At 43.6% G+C, this 21,579-nt stretch overlaps 1 protein-coding gene across 3 annotated transcripts in view; it reads left to right on the top strand.

Annotated features, from left to right (window-relative positions):
- The first annotated feature begins 1,658 nt into the window (after positions 1-1,658).
- Positions 1,659-21,579, top strand: part of marc1 (mitochondrial amidoxime reducing component 1) — a 29,474-nt gene continuing 9,553 nt past the window's right edge. For all 3 annotated transcript variants that reach the window (XR_005996124.2, XR_005996125.2, XM_041854457.2), the window contains exons 1-3: positions 1,659-1,989; positions 12,937-13,107; positions 15,523-15,688. Coding sequence is in view for 1 of the 3 variants with exons in the window: in XM_041854457.2 (XP_041710391.1) it covers positions 1,739-1,989; positions 12,937-13,107; positions 15,523-15,688 (588 nt within the window). In the remaining 2 variants the exon portion in view is untranslated. The remainder of the gene's footprint in view (positions 1,990-12,936; positions 13,108-15,522; positions 15,689-21,579) is intronic.

Raw genomic sequence — 21,579 nt, 5'->3', positions numbered from 1 at the left:
TCAGAGTTACACTACATGGGTACAATCAGAGTTACAGTACATGGATACAATCAGAGTTACAGTACATGGGTACAATCAGAGTTACAGTACATGGGTACAATCAGAGTTACAGTACTGACCAGTTTAGGTTTTTCCTGGTAATCAGGTTTGCTTGCCATCTCAACATCACGCCAAGCAGAGAGAGCTGGCTGTGTGCCCTACACTCTGCCTTCAGCCATTAGATCAGTGTTGCGGTCCCAAATGGCACCCTATTCCCTATATAGTGCACCTATTTTGACCAGGGCCCGTAGGCTTCCATTGGGCTCTGGTCAAAAGCAGTGTCCTATGGAATAGGGTGCCATTTGGGATGAACACCTGACCAAAACAGCAACAGAAGGAGGATCCATTCAACAAATCCCTGTACTGCCTCCCTATGAAGAGAGCATCTGGTGTTTTCTGCTTGGACACAGACTTCGGTATTCATGTCAAAGACAGAAATAGTTTCACCTGGAAGGTCAGAGATGACATTACATCACCACGGGAAGTCTTCTAGTCATCACTGCCTTGACCATATTAGGAATTTTTTTGCTGCTTGTATTAAAGTATAAATACATTGTATATGCAGTGGTGGAAAAAGTAACCAATTATCATACTTTAGTAAAAATAAAGATACCTTAACAGAAAATGACTCAAGTAAAAGTGAAAGTCACCCAGTAAAATACTACTTGAGTAAAAGTCTAAAAGTATTTGGCTATAAATATATTTAAGTATGAAAAGTAAATGTAATTGCTAAAATATACTTAAGTATCAAAAGTAAAAGTACAAATAATTGTAAATTCTTTATATTAAGCAATCCAGATGGTGCCATTTTCTAGTTTTTTTTAAATTTACGGATAGCCAGGGGCACACTCCAATGCTCAGACAGCATTTACAAATGAAGCATGTGTGTTTAGTGAGTCCCCCAGATCAGAGGCAGCAGGGAGGACCAGGGATGTTCTCTTGGTAAGCGTGTGAATTTGACCACTTTCCTGTCCTGCTAAGCATTCAAAATGTAACGAGTACTCAGGGGTGTAAAGTACTTCAGTAAAAATACTTTAAAGTACTACTTAAGTAGGTTTTTGGGGTATCTGTACTTTTCTTTACTATTTATATTTTTGACAACTTTTACTTTTACTTCACTACATTCCTAAAGAAAATAAAATTATACTTAAGTATATTTAAAAAACAAATACTTTTAGACTTTTACTCAAGTAGTATTTTTCCGGGTAACTTTCACTTTTACTGGAGTTATTCTCTATTAAGGTATCTTTACTTTTACTAAAGTATGATCATTTTATACTTTTTCCACCACTGCGATTACTTTTGGGTGTCAGGGAAAATGTATGGAGTAAAAGCACACTATTTTCTTTAGGAATGTAGTGAAGTAAAAGTGAAAGTTGTCAAAAACATAAATAGTAAAGTAAAATACAGATAAACCCAAAAGACTAGTTACGTAGTACTTTAAAGTATTTTTTTACTTTAGTACTTTACACCACTGTGTATATGTCGAATACTTGTGTACAAATAGGCCTGGAAATAATGTTATAATAACAACCCGATAGTCTACCAACTTCAGCACCTTCAATGGTCCTTATATAAAATTCAGGACCCAGGAACTAGTCCTTTATATCTGACGTCACTTCAATGACAAGGTCAATAAGAGACAATCGATCAACAATCTCTGGTTCAATGTCCATCTTTGAGCCTTTGGAAATTAAAGATGTACTTTAAAGAAGTGTTTATTCATGCGTTCACGGAGAATAAGAAAGCCCTGCTGTTGGCTGGGGGTGCTGGTCTTACTGTTGTCGGACTAGGGCTGGGGTATAGGTATTTCCTCAAGCCGGAGAAAGTTACCCGTGTGGGAATCGTGTCACAGCTGCTCATTCACCCGCTGAAGTCGGGGAAAGCCGTGTCCGTGGCCCTTGCAGAATGTCAACAGATTGGTTTGAAGTACGGCGAACTACAAGATCGGTCAGTAGCATTTTATTTTCATAACTATAAATGAATGTAATTGTGTTTAGGCAAATGTTGGCCGACACACCGCTTGAATTGGTGCCAAATGTTGATTCGTGTAAAAAAAAAAGGTTAATGATTTCTATATAGGTGTCAGTACTACTTTTACCCACTGAAATGACCACATAGATCAGAAATGAGAGAATGGTCACTGCAGTTCTCGGACTGTTTATTGACTCCACAGTCTGACCGTAGCATCTGGTAAAACAATCACGGTGACTCACTCACTGTCAGGACATGAAAAGAGAGCGAACAATGCCAGCAATATAACAGATATGCTGTGCCCAGTGTTGATGATCACAAGTTTACTGGAGAACGGAGACCAAGTAGAGACTCTCGGACAAGGTGGATAATTGTATAATATAAGGCAGTTTATTCAGAGGTAAAGATATCTGTAAATAGCGTGCACGGACCCGTTCGTCAATCTCGTAGGGAGATATCTGAGAGAGAGCCCCTAAACATTGTGTGCTGACATTTTATACAATAAAATGAAGTAGGTTGAATCTAGTCGTTTTGATCTTCTGATTGGTCCTGATGAGTTGGGCGAGGTCACCTCCAGGCTAGTGTCACTGTTGCATTGGCTCTGAGTCGGGTTCTCTGTCTTCAGATGTTCAGCCTAAGAGAAGGGGGTTTTTGTGTGTGTGTGTGTTTGTGTGTGTTTAACAGTGGTGTGTGTGTGTGTGTGTGTGTTTATCATGTGGGTGTGTGTGTGTGTGTGTGTGTGTGTGTGTGTGTGTGTGTGTGTGTTTATCAGTGATGATGTGTGTGTGTGTGTGTGTGTCAGTGGTGTGTGTGTGTGTGTGTGTGTGTGTGTGTGTGTGTGTGTTTATCAGTGATGATGTGTGTGTATGTGTGTGTGTGTCCTCAGAGCAAGAACTCGTGAGTTGGAAGAACTGAGAGACCTATGGCGTGGGTGTTGTCCATAGCCACCTGCTGATAAGGCTGACAAGATAGAAGTCTTTTGTGCATTGTATTAAATACAAAGGCCCAACACAAGATGGGTCATGCACAAGATTTTAGTCAGACCAAGCTATAACATTATATATTTACTACGACACCAGCCCCCTGCCCTTAAATACATGTAATCTTCTCCTTGAAACATTTAATTTATACTGTAGAATTCCATTAATTCCTATGGAGAACTGCTTCTACTGGGAAGTGCCAATATGGCCGACCAGTGGCTTCAAAGCCTCTCATTGGCCAATACATAGAGCATCAGCAATCCAGCGTTTATTATCATTGGTGATTATCATGTTGAACAAATTGCATGTTCAGGACAACAACAAATTGCAAGTTCGTCCGTTTTTGAATCAGGAGGCCCCAAGTGTCATCATTCAAACTTGTCAGGAAGGTTGTGGTGGTTGTAAAAACGGTCACACAGTCAGTTATGGTATGTGCACCCCCAGGGTTGCCAGGTCAAGCTAAAATTTTAAAAAATGTGACCACTCAAAACCCGCCCAAAAGGCACAAGGGGGATGGTATATGGCCAATATACCACAGCTAAGGGCTGTTCTTAAGCATGGATACAGCCGTTAGCCGTGGTATATTGGCCATATACCAGTGGTGGAAAAAGTACCCAATTGTCATACTTGAGTAAAAGTAAAAATACCTTCGTAGAAAATGACTCAAGTAAAAGTGAAAGTCACCCATTAAAATACTACTTGAGTAAAAAGTCTAAAAGTATGTGGTTATAAATATATTTAAGTATCAAAAGTAAATGTAATTGCTAAAATATACTTAAGTACCACAGCTTTCAGCCAATCAGCATTCAGGTCTCGCATGTGCCTAATTATAGATACATCCGACAGGAGAATTTGCGTGATGAAAGTTGGACAGAGGATCTCGAAATCACAGAGCAAGAAACGCTTAGATGAACATACAAAAATAATGTTAGGCTATTTTCTGGCAATTGTGCTGTTATTATGTGCCAGATGTTAAGACTACAAACCGTTATAAACGGCCCGTTTGCGAGATTGACTTGTCATTTCAATAGGCATAGACTACAGACTCAAATCTGGGTTTATGATTGTTTATCCAGAGCGACTTACAGTTAGCGAGTGCATACATTTTCATACTGGCCCCCCGTGGGAAACGAACCCACAACCCTGGCGTTGCAAGCTGAGCTACAGGGGACATACCGTAGTTGTCTCCGTAACGACAATCTAAACAACCTACCTACAACTGGTAAAAAGTTGTCACAACGTCCACATGCTTCTCTCTCTCTCTCTCTCTCTCTCTCTCTCTCTCTCTCTCTCTCTCTCTCTCTCTCTCTCTCTCTCTCTCTCTCTCTCTCTCTCTCTCTCTCTCTCTCTCTCTCTCTCTCTCTCTCTCTCTCTCTCTCTCTCTCTCTCTCTCTCTCTCTCTCTCTCTCTCTCTCTCTCTCTCTCTCTCTCTCTCTCTCTCTCTCTCTCTCTCTCTCTCTCTCTCTCTCTCTCTCTCTCTCTCTCTCTCTCTCTCTCTCTCTCTCTCTCTCTCTCTCTCTCTCTCTCTCTCTCTCTCTCTCTCTCTCTCTCTCTCTCTCTCTCTCTCTCTCTCTCTCTCTCTCTCTCTCTCTCTCTCTCTCTCTCTCTCTCTCTCTCTCTCTCTCTCTCTCTCTCTCTCTCTCTCTCTCTCTCTCTCTCTCTCTCTCTCTCACACACACATGACTCAGCCAATAGCTGCAGTGCATACGCACACCCCTCCGGCCCTGCCCCAACTCACTCACTCAGCAACAGCCTGCCTCACTGCCTGACAGTCAAGCAGGTCACAGTGAAATATATAGAGAAATAGCCCAAAGACCCGCAACCGGACCAATACATTTTCACCCGTGACATTGTTTTCAATTTAGGCCAACTTGCTGGAAAACCACGAACAGGAAAATCACGAACATGGCGACACTGTGCACCCCTAGGTTTGTCCCTTTTTTATTTAGAAAGCCTGACACACTCCTCAGGCAATGGCCATGTGTTTCTGACCAATCAGAGACATTCTCTTTCATTCGCTCGTTCCCGCCTCCAGCCAGTGGTTGAAGACAAGTGAAAAGTTTTGAGTTCTCTTTAGAAGACAAGTTACACTGTCTTTGTTTAGCTGTAGTTAATGCGTGCATATAAGAAGAGAGTATTATATACCTGATGTATATTACACGCTGTCAGGGGGATAAAGTTTTGTGGGTGTTTGTATAGAACTTTGTAAGATAATTATGTGCGTTGTCCCGTGTGGCTCAGTTGGTAGAGCGTGGCGCTTGCAACGCCAGGGTTGCGGGTTTCGATTCCCACGGGGGGACCAGTATGAGGAAGAAATAAAAAGCTTAAAAATGAATGCGGTCTCTCTGGATAAGAGCGCATCGGCGAAATGGAAACGTCATTGCTAAGTTAGCCTCACTAGTTACCCTTTCCCTGAGTCATGCTCACAGTGTATTTCAGCTTTATTATAGTAGCCATGGGTAGCATGTTGGGTTTGGTGAGCGCTCTCGCTCTGTCCTCCATTACTTCGTTTAGTGATGCAGTTTTCTCACCATGCAGTGGTCACGTGTGCTCTCGGGTCATAATATACTTGACGGTCTACTTGAGTGGTGTTTTCCATTAACGCCTGCTGCATTTTCCACTTCATATTAACTTGGCTACTTTTCATTTAGAAGTTTCAACTCGCCAGTCCATCTAGCCCTCTCCTGCTAGAATGAAGGAAATGCATCTTCTAGCGATCTATAGATAGCATAGGTCATAGGTCATATCAGTTGCAAAGCAAGCAATGACAGGGAAACCCAGCAGAGAGGAAGAGGCTAAGCCAATTACAAAATCTGTCCAAAATAAGCCCAATGCGCTTTGGACCTAAGCTTGTCCCTGCCTTCACGCCCTCGGGACAACGACTCCCATTGTTAGGGTGGAGACATGATCATCTGTCATTACAGATCTCTGGTTGCAGTTGTTAGGTTCTGAACAAACAGAGTAAAACGCTCAAACCAAGTTTATTCACCCACTGGGTCATACAGCTGCAAAGACAAGGCATGATTACACAAGCACATATATTTATAACCTCCTACTAGGCGGGGTCAACTCCTTACACAGATAGATAGCCAATACATCTCTGTTGCTAGGCAGGAACTTAATTGGTTCCTCTCACTGGTGTAGTCATGGCCCTGCCTGATGCTAGAACCTTGGTGGACGTGGAAGTGTATGTGTGTGAGATAGGAGGACGATCGTTGTGATGGGCCCCTCTGGCCCCCCCCTCCCAGAGGTTTCTTCTCAAACGTCATCTGTTGACTTGACCTTGAGATGAATTCCTGGCTCCTCCCTAGTCCCGCAGCTGGCCTGCCTTATCAGAGACTAACTATTGCCATTCGCCTTCCTCAGAAACATGGAACAGAATATTTCTGCACTTCCCATTTATCTCACTCAGTAACGTTCCATACACCAAGTCCCCATCTAGCCTTCATTGACCCCAGCATATACATTCCTTATACATGTAAAGTAATCAATAAGTTCTAGGATGGTAACACGAAGAAGTATATTTCAAGCTAGAATCCAACACAGTCAAATGTCTTTCCATGGAGGAGGGGGAGGAGGATGATGCTCACGAATTTCCCATGAGTCTAAGACTTAGACTCATGATTGTTTTCGGACACATTCATTTATTTTATTTTTGAGTGTATCACAAAAGCCAAACAAGTGGAGTCGTGGCACACAGTAGGCTATTCACTGTGCGTTGATTGACAACTGAACAGCAAGTGTTGACTAGTTTATAAAAGGTATCGAAACTGACTGAATAAAGTCGATCTCCTATATCCTTTCGTCATTCATAAATCATGCAATGTGGTTATATGTCCATGTGATCACATCGGGACAAGTAAACCAAAGGATTTAAAAAGGTTTCCTTTCCTGGGATGTCGGGGCTTGCTAACCTCTTCGCTTCGGGAGACCTGTAATTTTACACATTGATCTCCTGTCGCTGAAGGTGACATCCCATACTCCGAAAACAACATATTTACCAGCCCTCTGGTTGACCTGTTTCCCAGAAACGTTTCCTGTCACCAAAGGCAAGTCTATAATCTGGAATGCCTTAACAGTAGTTCCGGGGCTATACAATGTGTGAAAATATTTTTTTATATCCAACTTTTCTAGAGTTGACCAAATTCACACCGTATCTCCCAAAAGTTGTGCCGCTATCTGGGTTCACACGGTAACCTCGCATGGCAACAGAGTATGGGGACTAGGGAGTGAGCTTCGGAAAATGTAAATGTTTATTTTTACCATAGTCCACACATTGTATTGCCCGAAACCATGAAAAACAGCCCCAGACCATTATTCCTCCTCCACCAAACTTTACAGTTGGCACTATGCACTGGGGCAGGTAATGTTCTCCTGGCATCCGCCAAACACAGATTCGTCCGTCGGATTGCCAGATGGTGAAGCGTGATTCATCACTCCAGAGAACGCATTTCCACTGCTCCAGAGTCCAATGGCGGCGAGCTTTACACCACTCCAGCCGACGCTTGGCATTGCGCATGGTGATCTTAGGCTTGTGTGCGGCTGCTCGGCCATGGAAACCCATTTCATGAAGCTCCCGACGAACAGTTCTTGTGCTGACGTTGCTTCCAGAGGCAGTTTGGAACTCGGTAGTGAGTGTTGCAACCAAGGATAGACAATTCTTACACGCTTAAGCACTCGGCAGTCCTGTTCTCTGATTTTGTGTGGCCTACCACTTCACGGCTGAGCCGTTGTTGCTCCTAGACGTTTCCACTTCACAATAACAGCACTTACAGTTGACCAGGACAGCTCTAGCAGGGCAGAATTTTGATGAACTGACTTGTTGGAAAGGTGGCATCCTATGACGGTGCCACGTTGAATGTCACTGAGCTCTTCAGTAAGGCCATTCTACTGCCAATGTTTGTCTATGGAGATTGTATGGCTGTCAGCAATGGGTGTGGCTGAAATAGCCGAATCCACTAATTTGAAGGGGTGCCCACGTACTTTTGTATATATAGTGTATATGCAAAAGTATTTATGTTTTCAATAAACATTGGACACGAGATATAGCTTACACGTTGTCAACATTCTAAACCAACCCCTGTCTGTTTTGCCCCATAGTTGCGCACGCCTCGTTTTTTTGTTGCTAATCAACTAACCCGTCTATAGGTCAACCAGAGGGCTGATGAATATGTTTTTCTGGGTACGGGATGTCGCCTTCAGCAACGGGAGATCTGTGTACAGGTCTCCCGGAGCGAAGAGGCTAGGGTCTTATCAGACAGGGACGCTAAAGTGAGTGACTCTCGTTTTGTTTTTGTTTTTCTAATCCGTTTTGGAATACTAACTGTCCAATTGCAAGTGACCAAATCGGATTTGTGTGTGTTCAGACAGCAGTCATTTGCTGACATGGCTAGTTGTCATAGTAACGACGGCTGTGTGCAGTGGTTTAGGCTGATTGGTGGCGCTCGTGCTTTCCTATCACTCGGAAGTCATGTAGCAAGCTGAGGTGACAACAATGCCTGCCATGGACGTTTCCCAGTTGCTTTGAATTCTCAAAATCATAGTGGAAGGACACTTTTAAAGCCTCAAAGGATAAAATTATTATTCAACTTTCAGAACAAGTCGTTTTTGGCTAGCCACAGCGGTCAACTAGCTAGCTTGGTAGCTGTTTAGCTTTCTAGCACATTCACTAATTTGTTTGTAAAAAATTAACAAGCTAGTTGGCTACCACATGTTTTCTTGTCAAACTGTCAACAGAGTAGCTAGCAAGCAACAAGATTAGCCAAATAACAGTCTAAAAATCACTTGAGGGCAAATAAATCAGTGATTCAGTGAATAAATAAATCAGTGAATAAATCAGATACATCACATGGCCAGGAATCAGATTTTGTATCTAACTTCCAACCACCATGTGGCTTGAAATATCCAATTCCATGTGCTTTTTGGCTGTTCAGTGCAGAAAAAAAGAAAAGATTCTAATCGAATATAAAAAAATAAAATAAAAGGATTTGAATCACTTCAAACTGCCAATGTGAACACAGCTTTAGAGTAGTTGCAAACTCTACCAAGCCGCTTGCAAGGCGAGCATTTGAATTAACCCTTGGCCTACAATCAAATTAACATAATACCAAAATCCCAATCAAAATCCCTCTGTTTTAAGTTAGAGATATGTTTTATTTTTTGCATTGGATGCGTCCACCGATATCGCCCTTCCGCATCTGCAGTGGAAGGTGACAGAGCTAGAGCGGTGTTTGTCAGACCAGGAGACATCCCGAAAATCGGTCTTCTCACAACAACGTCTGTAGCGTCCGAACGGTTTGGCCTACAAACTATTATTGATACCACTCTATTGAAAGATGGGACTCTGATGAACATGATGCCCACAAGCCTCACAAGACTCATCTAAAGATCCCTGGTACCAGTTTAAACAATGGAAGTATGGAAGTATATACAGTTGAAGTCGGAAGTTTACATTCACCTTAGCCAAATACATTTAAACTCAGTTTTTCACAATTCCTGACATTTAATCCTAGTAAAAATGCCCTGTCTTAGGTCAGTTAGGATCACCACTTTACTTTAAGAATGTGAAATGTCAGAAAAATAGTAGAGAGAATTATTTATTTCAGCTTTTATTTCTTTCATCACATTCCCAGTGGGTCAGAAGTTTACATACACTCAATTAGTATTTGGTAGCATTGCCTTTAAATTGTTTAATTTGGGTCAAACGTTTCGGGTAGCCTTCCACAAGCTTCCCACAATAAGTTGGGTGAATTTTGGCCCATTCCTCCTGACAGAGCTGGTGTAACTGAGTCAGGTTTGTAGGCCTCCTTGCTCGCACACCGCTTTTTCAGTTCTGCCCCACAACTTTTCTATAGGATTGAGGTCAGGGCTTTGTGATGGCCACTTCAATACCTTGACTTTGTTGTCCTTAAGCCATTTTGCCACAACTTTGGAAGTATGCTTGGGGTCATTGTCCATTTGGAAGACCCATTTGAGACCAAGCTTTAACTTCCTGACTGATGTCTTGAGATGTTGCTTCAATATATCCACATCATTTTCCTTCCTCATGATGCCATCTATTTTGTGAAATGCACCAGTCCCTCCTACAGCAAAGCACCCCCACAGCATGATGCTGCCACCCCCGTGCTTCACGGTTGGGATGGTGTTCTTCGGTTTGCAAGAACCCCCTTTTTTCCTCCAAACATAACGATGGTCATTATGGCCAAACAGTTCTATTTTTGTTTCATCAGACCAGAGGACATTTCTCCAAAAAGTACGATCTTTGTCCCCATGTGCAGTTGCAAACCGTAGTGTGGCTTTTTTATGGCCGTTTTGGAGCAGTGGCTTCTTCCTTGCTGAGCGGCATTTCAGGTTATGTCGATATAGGACTTGTTTTACTGTGGATATAGATACTTTTGTACCTTTTTCTTCACAAGGTCCTTTGCTGTTGTTCTGGGATTGATTTGCACTTTTCGCACCAAAGTACGTTCATCTCTAGGAGACAGAACGCGTCTCCTTCCTGAGCGGTATGACGGCTGCGTGGTCCCATGGTGTTTATACTTGCGTACTATTGTTTGTACAGATGAACGTGGTACCTTCAGGCGTTTGGAAATTACTCCCAAGGATGAACCAGACTCATTTTTTTTCTGAGTTATTGGCTGATTTCTTTTGATTTTCCCATGATGTCAAGCAAAGAGGCACTGAGTTTGAAGGTAGGCCTTGAAATACATCCACAGGTACACCTCCAATTGACTCAAATATTGTCAATTAGCCTATGTCAGGGTAGACCACCTAGACAGCAACATGACAGGACCAATGTCAGGGTAGACCACCTAGACAGCAACATGACAGGACCAATGTCAGGGTAGACCACCTAGACAGCAACATGACAGGACCAATGTCAGGGTAGACCACCTAGACAGCAACATGACAGGACCAATGTCAGGGTAGACCACCTAGACAGCAACATGACAGAATAAGGCTGTAACGTAACAAAATGTGGAAAAGGGTCTGAATACTTGGGTCCGAATGCACTGTATATCGAATTCATTCAAATTAATGTTTTTGCGCGATATTCCAAAAGCCTGTATCGCAAGAATCAAGGTTTTGTTCTGCACCTTCACATTTACACCAGAGATCTGAATATAATGACAGATGCTCATGTCTCCGCCCTGTGGTGGGAAGGCAGGCCACAAGCTTCTTGATATGCCACAACTGTCAGGTGGATCAATTATTTTGGCAAAGGAGAAATGCTCACTAAAAGGGATGTAAACAAATTTGTGCACAAAATTTGAGAGAAATACGCTTTTTTTGTGCGTATGAAACATTTCTGGGATCTTTTTATTTCAGCTCATGAAACACGAGACCAACACTTTACATGTTGCGTTTATGTTTTTTGTTCAGTGTATATGGACGACGTCGTTTTTATTGGTCTGTTTGACAGCGTCAGCAGAGTAGGCTACCCTGTAATTTGTTGTATTAAAACATATTCTGCTAATGTCTCCAGTCATATAAAGTGTTGTAGAATTGCATGAAATGTGTTTTTCCCGTGAAAAGACAGAATAAATCTGATAACCCAGGCCTACACCATACACACTCAGCCATGCATTGAATGGTATTTTTTTTGCGAACAGTGAATTCAGTTATTATTAGCCTACATTATGACTATCCAATCTACTCATCACATTATGACTAGAAGGCTATTTTACATAAGTCTGCAAGTGTGATGATGCATGGAATGCTGTATTATAAAGGTGAATTGTTATGGTGAAAATGCATAGGTTAGTGATTTTGCTGTTCGTCACTCGTCTTGTTGGCTGAGGAAGTAAATGTGGACAGTTATTAATTTTTTTACCCCTTTTTCTCCCCAATTGGTAGTTACAGTCTTGTCCCGTCCCGCTGCAACTCCCGTACGGACTCGGGAGAGGCGAAGGTCGAGAGCCATGCGTCCTCCGAAACACGAACTCTGCCAAGCCTCACTGCTTCTTGACACACCGCTCGTTTAACCCGGAAGCCGCACCAATGTGTCGGAGGAAACGCTGTAGGGCTGGCGACCGCCACAAGGAGTCGCTAGAGCACGATGGGACAATGACATCCCGGCCGGCCAAACCCTCCCCTAACCTGGACGACCAATTGTGCGGCGCCTCATGGGTCTCCCGGTCGCGGCCGACTGCGACACAGCCCAGGATTGAACCCGGGTCTGTAGTGACGCCTCAAGCACTGCGATGCAGTGCCTTAGACCGCTGCGCCACTCGGGAGGCACCGGGGACAGTTATTATAACATCTTCAAACTTGCACGTTCTGTTAAAATGAATTACCATAATCTACAGTGGGGAGAACAAGTACTTGATACACTACCGATTTTGCAGGTTTTCCTACTTACAAAGCAAGTAGAGGTCTGTAATTTTTATCATAGGTACACTTCAACTGTGAGAGACGGAATCTAAAACAAAAATCCAGAAAATCACATTGTATGATTTTTAAGTAATTAATTTGCATTTTATTGCATGACATAAGTATTTGATCACCTACCAACCAGTAAGAATTCCGGCTCTCACAAACCTGTTAGTTTTTCTTTAAGAAGCCCTCCTGTTCTCCACTCATTACCTGTATTAAACTGCACCTGTTTGAACTCGTTACCTGTATAAAAAAAACCTGCAAAATCGGCAGTGTATCAAATACTTGTTCTCCCCACTGTAAATGTGATTACTGTCATTCTGAGCACTGTGGGTTGAAGCCCTAATCATGTAAAGCACCCAATGCATATGGGTCCGGTTCAATTTCTCAAATGTCCTGTAAATTAAAATGCCGCCGTTCAAGGCGCTAGTGGAGAACGCTGCGCTGCGCTGCATTGTGCCTGTCGTACTGTAAGATGAATGCACTAACTAACCAACTAACTAACTGTAAGTCACTCTAGATAAAGAGTGTCCGCTAAATGACTAAAAAATGCTTTGTTTTGCTGCAGACACTGGCTGGTGATCACTGAGGATGGTCATTTCGTGACGGGCAGACAGGAGCCCCGCCTTGTTCTGGTCTCTCTGACCAGTGAGGGGGGTCGGACGCGTCTGAACGGACCAGGCATGGAGGAGCTCCGGTTCCCCTTAATGCAGCCCAACAACCCTGTCATCAACTGCAGGTGTGAGGAGCAGCTGCAGCTTGTGTGTCTACGTACGCGGATGACTCAACACTGTACACGTCAGCTACCACAGCGAGTGAAATCACTGCAACACTTAACAAAGAGCTGTAGGCAGTTTCAGAATGGGGTGGCAAGGAATAAGTTAGTTCTAAATATTTCCCCCAAAAAACTAAAAGCATTGTATTTTGGGACAAATCATTCACTAAACCCTAAACCTAAAACTAAAACTTGTAATGAATAAATGTGGAAATTGAACAAGTTGAGGAGACTAAACTGCTTAGATTAACCCTGGATTGTAAACTGTCATGGTCAAAACATATTGATACAACAGTAGCTAGGATGGGGAGAAGTCTGTCCATAATAAAGCGCTGGCCCTAGTTTTGTCACACCTGGACTACTGTTCAGTCATGTGGTCAGGTACCACAAAGAGGGACTTAGGAAAACTACAATTGGCCCAGAACAGGGCAGCACGGCTGGCCCTTAAATGCACACGTAGAGCATGTCAGAGACTGACTTCATCACTACTTGTATTTGTGAGAAGTGTTGACATGTTGAATGCACCGAGCTGTCTGTTTTAAACTACTAGCACACAGCTCAGACACCCATACATACACCACAAGACATGCCACCAGGCGTCTCTTCACAATCCCCAAGTCCAGAACAGACTATGGGAGATGCACAGTACTACATAGAGCCATGACTACATGGAACTCTATTCCACATCAAGTAACTGATGCAAGCAGTAGAATCAGATTTAAAATCAGACAGGCCTCCACAATGGATCAGTCCACTCAGACAGGAGCCAATGAGACAGACCTCCACAATGCATCAGTCCACTCAGACAGGAGCCAATCAGACAGGCCTCCACAATGCATCAGTCCACTCAGACAGGAGCCAATCAGACAGGCCTCCACAATGGATCAGTCCACTCAGACAGGAGCCAAACAGACAGGTGTCTTGTACACCATGATATTTATATTAATTTTTTTGCTACTGCTTGACTAAAGAAATGTCGGTCGACCAGCAGCCCATCGACCAAACAATCGACCAGTCGACTAAATGGGGTCAGCCCTAATTCTCATGTTTTTAAAATTGTATATAACTGCCTTCATTTTGCTGGACCCCAGGAAGAGTAGCTGCTGCCTTGGCAGGAACTAATGGGGATCCATAATAAACCCCAGGAAGAGTAGCTGCTGCCTTGGCAGGAACTAATGGGGATCCATAATAAACCCCAGGAAGAGTAGCTGCTGCCTTGGCAGGAACTAATGGGGATCCATAATAAACCCCAGGAAGAGTAGCTGCTGCCTTGGCAGGAACTAATGGGGATCCATAATAAACCCCAGGAAGAGTAGCTGCTGCCTTGGCAGGAACTAATGGGGATCCATAATAAACCCCAGGAAGAGTAGCTGCTGCCTTGGCAGGAACTAACGGGGATCCATAATAAACCCCAGGAAGAGTAGCTGCTGCCTTGGCAGGAACTAATGGGGATCCAAATAAATACAAAAACCCCATCATTTGCAGGTTGGTTGATAGACAGTGCTGGAAATGGACAAAATCACTCCTGGAGCCTCCTAAAATCCATTCTACATGATGACATCACCTCCAGAACCCATTTCCCTACGTTCTCTCCTTTCCACTTCTGTCAATGTGTCATTTACCCTCCAGTCACCACACTGGAACCTGTTGAGGTTAATTAGATCATTTATCCTCCAGTCACCACACTGGAACCTGTTGAGGTTAATTAGATCATTTATCCTCCAGTCACCACACTGGAACCTGTTGAGGTTAATTAGATCATTTACCCTCCAGTCACCACACTGGAACCTGTTGAGGTTAATTAGATCATTTATCCTCCAGTCACCACACTGGAACCTGTTGAGGTTAATTAGATCATTTACCCTCCAGTCACCACACTGGCAGTCACCACACTGGAACCTGTTGAGGTTAATTAGATCATTTACCCTCCAGTCACCACACTGGCAGTCACCACACTGGAACCTGTTGAGGTTAATTAGATCATTTATCCTCCAGTCACCACACTGGCAGTCACCACACTGGAACCTGTTGAGGTTAATTAGATCATTTATCCTCCAGTCACCACACTGGCAGTCACCACACTGGAAAGAGAGGTTTGAAACTGAGAGACGGAGAGATTAAAAAATATACTGGCATGATACCTATATTCAGTCTTTTTGCTTTAACTGTCTTAACAAATGTGTAGTTCTTTACAACAGTGCCTTGCGTACAGACAGTGTCTAATACAATCCACATAGTGGCCCCGTCCCAAATGGCACCTCATTCCCTAGATAGTGCACTTATTTTGCTATGGTCCTTGGTCAAAAGTAGTCTTCTAAATGGGGAATAGGCTGCCATTTGGGAAGCGGAAAGTGTCTAACTCTGCTGTCTGTGCCCCAGAGTGTTCAGCACAGACATCCAGGGAAGGGACTGTGGAGATGAGGCATCTAGCTGGCTGACCCGCTACCTGGCGGCAGGTAAAACCTTTCGCCTGGTGCACTTTGAACCCCACATGACGCCCAGGAGAGCAGCGGATACGGAGCCTCTCTTTCCTCGCAATGAAAAGGTAACAGCATGTTCAGTTGGTGGATAGATTTAATATATTCGATCATTCAAAGTAGAAGGCTGCTTCAGCCAGAGAGAAAATTGCGTACATTAAAAATGATCAAGGATAAAAACACAGGTTTATTTCCATTGTGGTCCTCTTATCACCTAGTTATCACCTTATGACTTAGTTGGTGGGTTCGATAAACATAGTAAGGTTGTGCTTAATCCACACCTGCATTTCCTCCCTTTTTTAAAAGAGGACTTCTGACCTCGGTGGGACTTCAATACGGGACTAAGATCAATACTATACCGGCTCTGATGCTCGTCGGATGTGGCAGGGCTTGCAAACTATCACGGATTACAAAGGGAAACCCAGCCGCGAGCTGCAAAGTGACGCGAGCCTACCAGACAAGCTAAATTCCTTCTATGCTCGCTTTGATGCAAGCAACACTGAATCATGCATGAGAGCACCAGCTGTTCCGGACGACTGTGTACTCTCGCTCTCTGTAGCCGATGTGAGTAAAACCTTTTAAAGCAGGTCAACATTCACAAGGCCGCAGGGTCAGACGGATTACCAGGACGCGTACTCCGAGTATGCGCTGACCAGCTGGCAAGTGTCTTCACTGACATTTTCAACCTCTCCCTGTCTGAGTCTGTAATACCTTCATGTTTCAAGCAGACCACCATAGTCCCCGTGCCCAAGAACGCCAAGGTAACCTGTCTAAATGGCTATCGCCCCGTAGCACTCACATATGTAGCCATGAAATGCTTTGAAAGGCTGGTCATGGCTCACATCTACACAATCAATCCTCCCAGACACCCAGGACCGACTCCAATTCATATACCGCTCCAACAGATCCACAGATGACGCAATCTCTATTGCACTCCACAATGCCCTTTCCCACCTGGACAAAAGGAACACCTATGTGAGAATGCTGTTAATTGACAACAGCTCAGCGTTCAACACCATAGTGCCCTCAAAGCCTCATCACTAAGCTAAGGACCTGAACATCTCACTCTGAAACTGGATCCTGGACTTTCTGACGGGCCGCCCCCAGGTGGTGAGGGTAGGCAACAACACATCTGCCACGCTGACCCTCAATATGGGAACCTCATAGGTGCGTGCTTAGTCCCCTCCTCTACTCCCTGTTCACCCACGACTGCGTGTCCACATCACTAAGGAATTAACATACACTCCAACACAGTCATGAAGAAGGCACCCTCTGGAGGCTGAAAAGATTTGGCATGGGCCCTCAGATCCTCAAAGTTTTACAGCTGCACCATTGAGAGCATCTTTACTGGCTGCATCATCGCTTTGAATGGCAACTGCTTGGCATCCGACCTCATTGCGCTGCAGAGGGTGGTGCGTACGGCCCAGTACATCACTGGGGCCGAGCTCCCTGCCTTCCAGGACCAATATACCAGGCGGTGTCTGAGGAAAGCCCAAAAAAATTGTCAAAGACTCCAGCCACCTAAGCCATAGAGTGTTCTCTCTGCTACCGCACGGCAAGCGGTACCGATGCACCAAGTATGGAACCAACAGGACCCTGAACAGCTTCTACCCCCAAGGCATAAGACTGAATAGTTAACCAAATATCTACCCTGACTATCTGCATTTGTACTAACTTTTTTGACTCATCACATACGCTGCTGCAACTACTGCTTATTATCTATCCTGTTGCCTAGTAACTATACCCCTACCTACACACTACCGGTCAAAAGTTTTAGAACACCAACTCATTCGGTTTTTATTTATTTTTACTCTTTTCTACATTGTAGAATAATAGTGAAGACATCAAAACTATGAAATAACACATATGGAATCATGTAGTAACCAAAAAAGTGTTTAAACAAATCAAAATATATTTTAAATTTGAGATTCTTCAAATTGCCACTCTTTGCCTTGATGACAGCTTTGCACACTCTTATTCTACAATGTAGAATGAGTAGGTGTGTCCAAACTTTTGACTGGTACTGTATATATACAGTGCCTTGCAAAAGTATTCATCCCCCTTGGCGTTTTTCCTATTTTGCTGCATTACAACCTGTAATTTAAATTGATTTTTATTTGGATTTCATGTAATGGACATACACAAAATAGTCCAAATTGGTGAAGTGAAATGAAAAAAATAACATGTTTCAAAAAATTTAATAACGGAAAAGTGGTGCGTGCATATGTATTCAACCCCTTTGCTATGAAGCCCCTAAATAAGATCTGGTGCAACCAATTACCTTCAGAAGTCACATAATTAGTTCAATAAAGTCCACCTGTTTGCAATCTAAGTGACATGATCTGTCACATGATCTCAGTATATATACACCTGTTCTGAAAGGCCCCAGAGTCTGCAACGACACTAAGCAAGGGGCACCACCAAGCAAGCGGCACCATGAAGACCTAGGAGCTCTCCAAACAGGTCAGGGACAAAGTTGTGGAGAAGTACAGGTCAGGGTTGGGTTATAAAACAAATATCAGAAACTTTGAAAAAAATTGAAAGAATATGGCACCACAACAAACCTGCCAAGAGACGGCCGCCCACCAAAACTCACGGACCAGGCAAGGACGGCATTAATCAAAGAGGCAACAAAGAGACCAAAGATAATCCTGAAGGAGCTGCAAAGCTCCACAGCGGAGATTGGAGTATCTGTCCATAAGACCACTTTAAGCCGTACACTCCACAGAGCTGGGCTTTACGGAAGAGTGGCCAGAAAAAAGCCATTGCTTAAAGAAAAAAATAAGCAAACACGTCTGGTGTTCGCCAAAAGGCATGTGGGAGACTCCCCAAACATATGGAAGAAGGTACTCTGGTCAGATGAGACAAAAATTGAGCTTTTTGGCCATCAAGGAAAACGCTATGTCTGGCGCAAACCCAACACCTCTCATCACCCCGAGAACACCATCCCCACAGTGAAGCATGGTGGTGGCAGCATCATGCTGTGGGGATGTTTTTCATCGGCAGGGACTGGGTAACTGGTCAAAATTGAAGGAATGATGGATGGCGCTAAATACAGGGAAATTCTTGAGGGAAATCTGTTTCAGTCTTCCAGAGATTTGAGACTGGGACGGAGGTTCACCTTCCAGCAGGACAATTACCCTAAGTATACTGCTAAAGCAACCCTCGAGTGGTTTAAGGGGAAACATTTAAATGTCTTGGAACGGCCTAGACAAAGCCCAGACCTCAATCCAATTGAGAATCTGTGGTATGACTTAAAGATTGCTGTACACCAGTGGAAGCCATCCAACTTGAAGGAGCTGGAGCAGTTTTGCCTTGAAGAATGGGCAAAAATCCCAGTGGCTAGATGTGCCAAGCTTATAGAGACATACCCCAAGAGACTTGCAGCTGTAATTGCTGCAAAAGGTGGCTCTACAAAGTATTGACTCTATGGGGGTGAATAGTTATGCACGCCCAAGTTTGCTGTTTTTGTCTTATTTCTTGTTTGTTTCACAATAAAAAATATATTGCATCTTCAAAGTGGTAGGCATGTTGTGTAAATCAAATGATACAACCCCCCAAATTTTTTTATTTTAATTCCAGGTTGTAAGGCAACAAAATAGGAAAATTCCAAGGGGGGTGAATACTTTCGCAAGCCACTGTGTGTATATATATATATATACATTTGTATATATACATATACAGTGGGGAGAACAAGTATTTGATACACTGCCGATTTTGCAGGTTTTCCTACTTACAAAGCATGTAGAGGTCTGTAATTTTTATCATAGGTACACTTAAACTGTGAGAGACGGAATCTAAAACAAAAATCCAGAAAATCACATTGTATGATTTTTAAGTAATTAATTGGCATTTTATTGCATGACATAAGTATTTGATACATCAGAAAAGCAGAACTTAATATTTGGTACAGAAACCTTTGTTTGCAATTACAGAGATCATACGTTTCCTGTAGGTCTTGACCAGGTTTGCACACACTGCAGCAGGGATTTTGGCCCACTCCTGCATACAGACCTTCTCCAGATCCTTCAGGTTTCGGGGCTGTCGCTGGGCAATACGGACTTTCAGCTCCCTCCTAAGATGTTCTATTGTGTTCAGGTCTGGAGACTGGCTAGGCCACTCCAGGACCTTGAGATGCTTCTTACGGAGCCACTCCTTAGTTGCCCTGGCTGTGTGTTTCGGGTCGTTGTCATGCTGGAAGACCCAGCCACGACCCATCTTCAATGCTCTTACTGAGGGAAGGAGGTTGTTGGCCAAGATCTCGCGATACATGGCCCCATCCATCCTCCCCTCAATACGATGCAGTCGTCCTGTCCCCTTTGCAGAAAAGCATCCCCAAAGAATGATGTTTCCACCTCCATGCTTCACGGTTGGGATGGTGTTCTTGGGGTTGTACTCATCCTTCTTCTTCCTCCAAACACGGCGAGTGGAGTTTAGACCAAAAAGCTATATTTTTGTCTCATCAGACCACATGACCTTCTCCCATTCCTCCTCTGGATCATCCAGATGGTCATTGGCAAACTTCAGACGGGCCTGGACATGCGCTGGCTTGAGCAGGGGGACCTTGCGTGCACTGCAGGATTTTAATCCATGACGGCGTAGTGTGTTACTAATGGTTTTCTTTGAGACTGTGGTCCGAGCTCTCTTCAGGTCATTGACCAGGTCCTGCTGTGTAGTTCTGGGCTGATCCCTCACCTTCCTCATGATCATTGATGCCCCACGAGGTGAGATCTTGCATGGAGCCCCAGACCGAGGGTGATTGACCGTCATCTTGAACTTCTTCCATTTTCTAATAATTGCGCCAACAGTTGTTGCCTTCTCACCAAGCTGCTTGCCTATTGTCCTGTAGCCCATCCAAGCCTTGTGCAGGTCTACAATTTTATCCCTGATGTCCTTACACAGCTCTCTGGTCTTGGCCATTGTGGAGAGGTTGGAGTCTGTTTGATTGAGTGTGTGGACAGGTGTCTTTTATACAGGTAACGAGTTCAAACAGGTGCAGTTAATACAGGTAATGAGTGGAGAACAGGAGGGCTTCTTAAAGAAAAAATAACAGGTCTGTGAGAGACTGAATTCTTACTGGTTGGTAGGTGATCAAATACTTATGTCATGCAATAAAATGCAAATGAATTACTTAAAAATCATACAATGTGATTTTCTGGATTTTTGTTTTAGATTCCGTCTCTCACAGTTGAAGTGTCCCTATGATAAAAATTACAGACCTCTACATGCTTTGTAAGTAGGAAAACCTGCAAAATCGGCAGTGTATCAAATACTTGTTCTCCCCACTGTATAAACATACACAGTACCAGTAAAGAGTAGCCTTTGTGTTTGTTTGTTTACATTTTTTAAAATAATTGCATGCTACTACCTTTAGCACTTGAAGTTGATATGTTCCAATGTGAATTATTTAAGAGATGGGTTATTATTTTTTTCTGATCTTGGAAAAAAAAATGGTGTGCCAAATGACAGATTTCAGGAGGTTTTCACTCCATGTGACTCTGGGTTCAACAACACAAAGAGCAGCATGTCGTAATTGTTGTTGCTGTGCAAATCTGTGCCCGTAACAGGTAGGATCTGAACCCTGGTCTCCCAGTCAGGAAACCAACCACGTAACCATTAGGCCAAGAGGAAATTCCCTTTCAGGTCAAGGGTGACACTGCATTTTAAGTCTTATGCAGGGCTATCTCATCATGAGAGCTTATCCAACTTACCTCCACCACATCCCTAGGTGGTCTACCCTGACATTGGTCCTGTCATGTTGCTGTCTAGGTGGTCTACCCTGACATTGGTTCTGTCATGTTGCTGTCTAGGTGGTCTACCCTGACATTGGTCCTGTCATGTTGCTGTCTAGGTGGTCTACCCTGACATTGGTCCTGTCATGTTGCTGTCTAGGTGGTCTACCCTGACATTGGTCCTGTCATGTTGCTGTCTAGGTGGTCTACCCTGACATTGGTCCTGT

This window comes from Coregonus clupeaformis, chromosome 29 (genome assembly GCF_020615455.1).
Source record: "Coregonus clupeaformis isolate EN_2021a chromosome 29, ASM2061545v1, whole genome shotgun sequence".
In the NCBI taxonomy this organism is placed as follows: domain Eukaryota; kingdom Metazoa; phylum Chordata; class Actinopteri; order Salmoniformes; family Salmonidae; genus Coregonus; species Coregonus clupeaformis.
The sequence above is the reverse complement of the archived record's forward strand: the minus strand, read 5'-3'. Positions and strand labels throughout refer to the sequence as shown.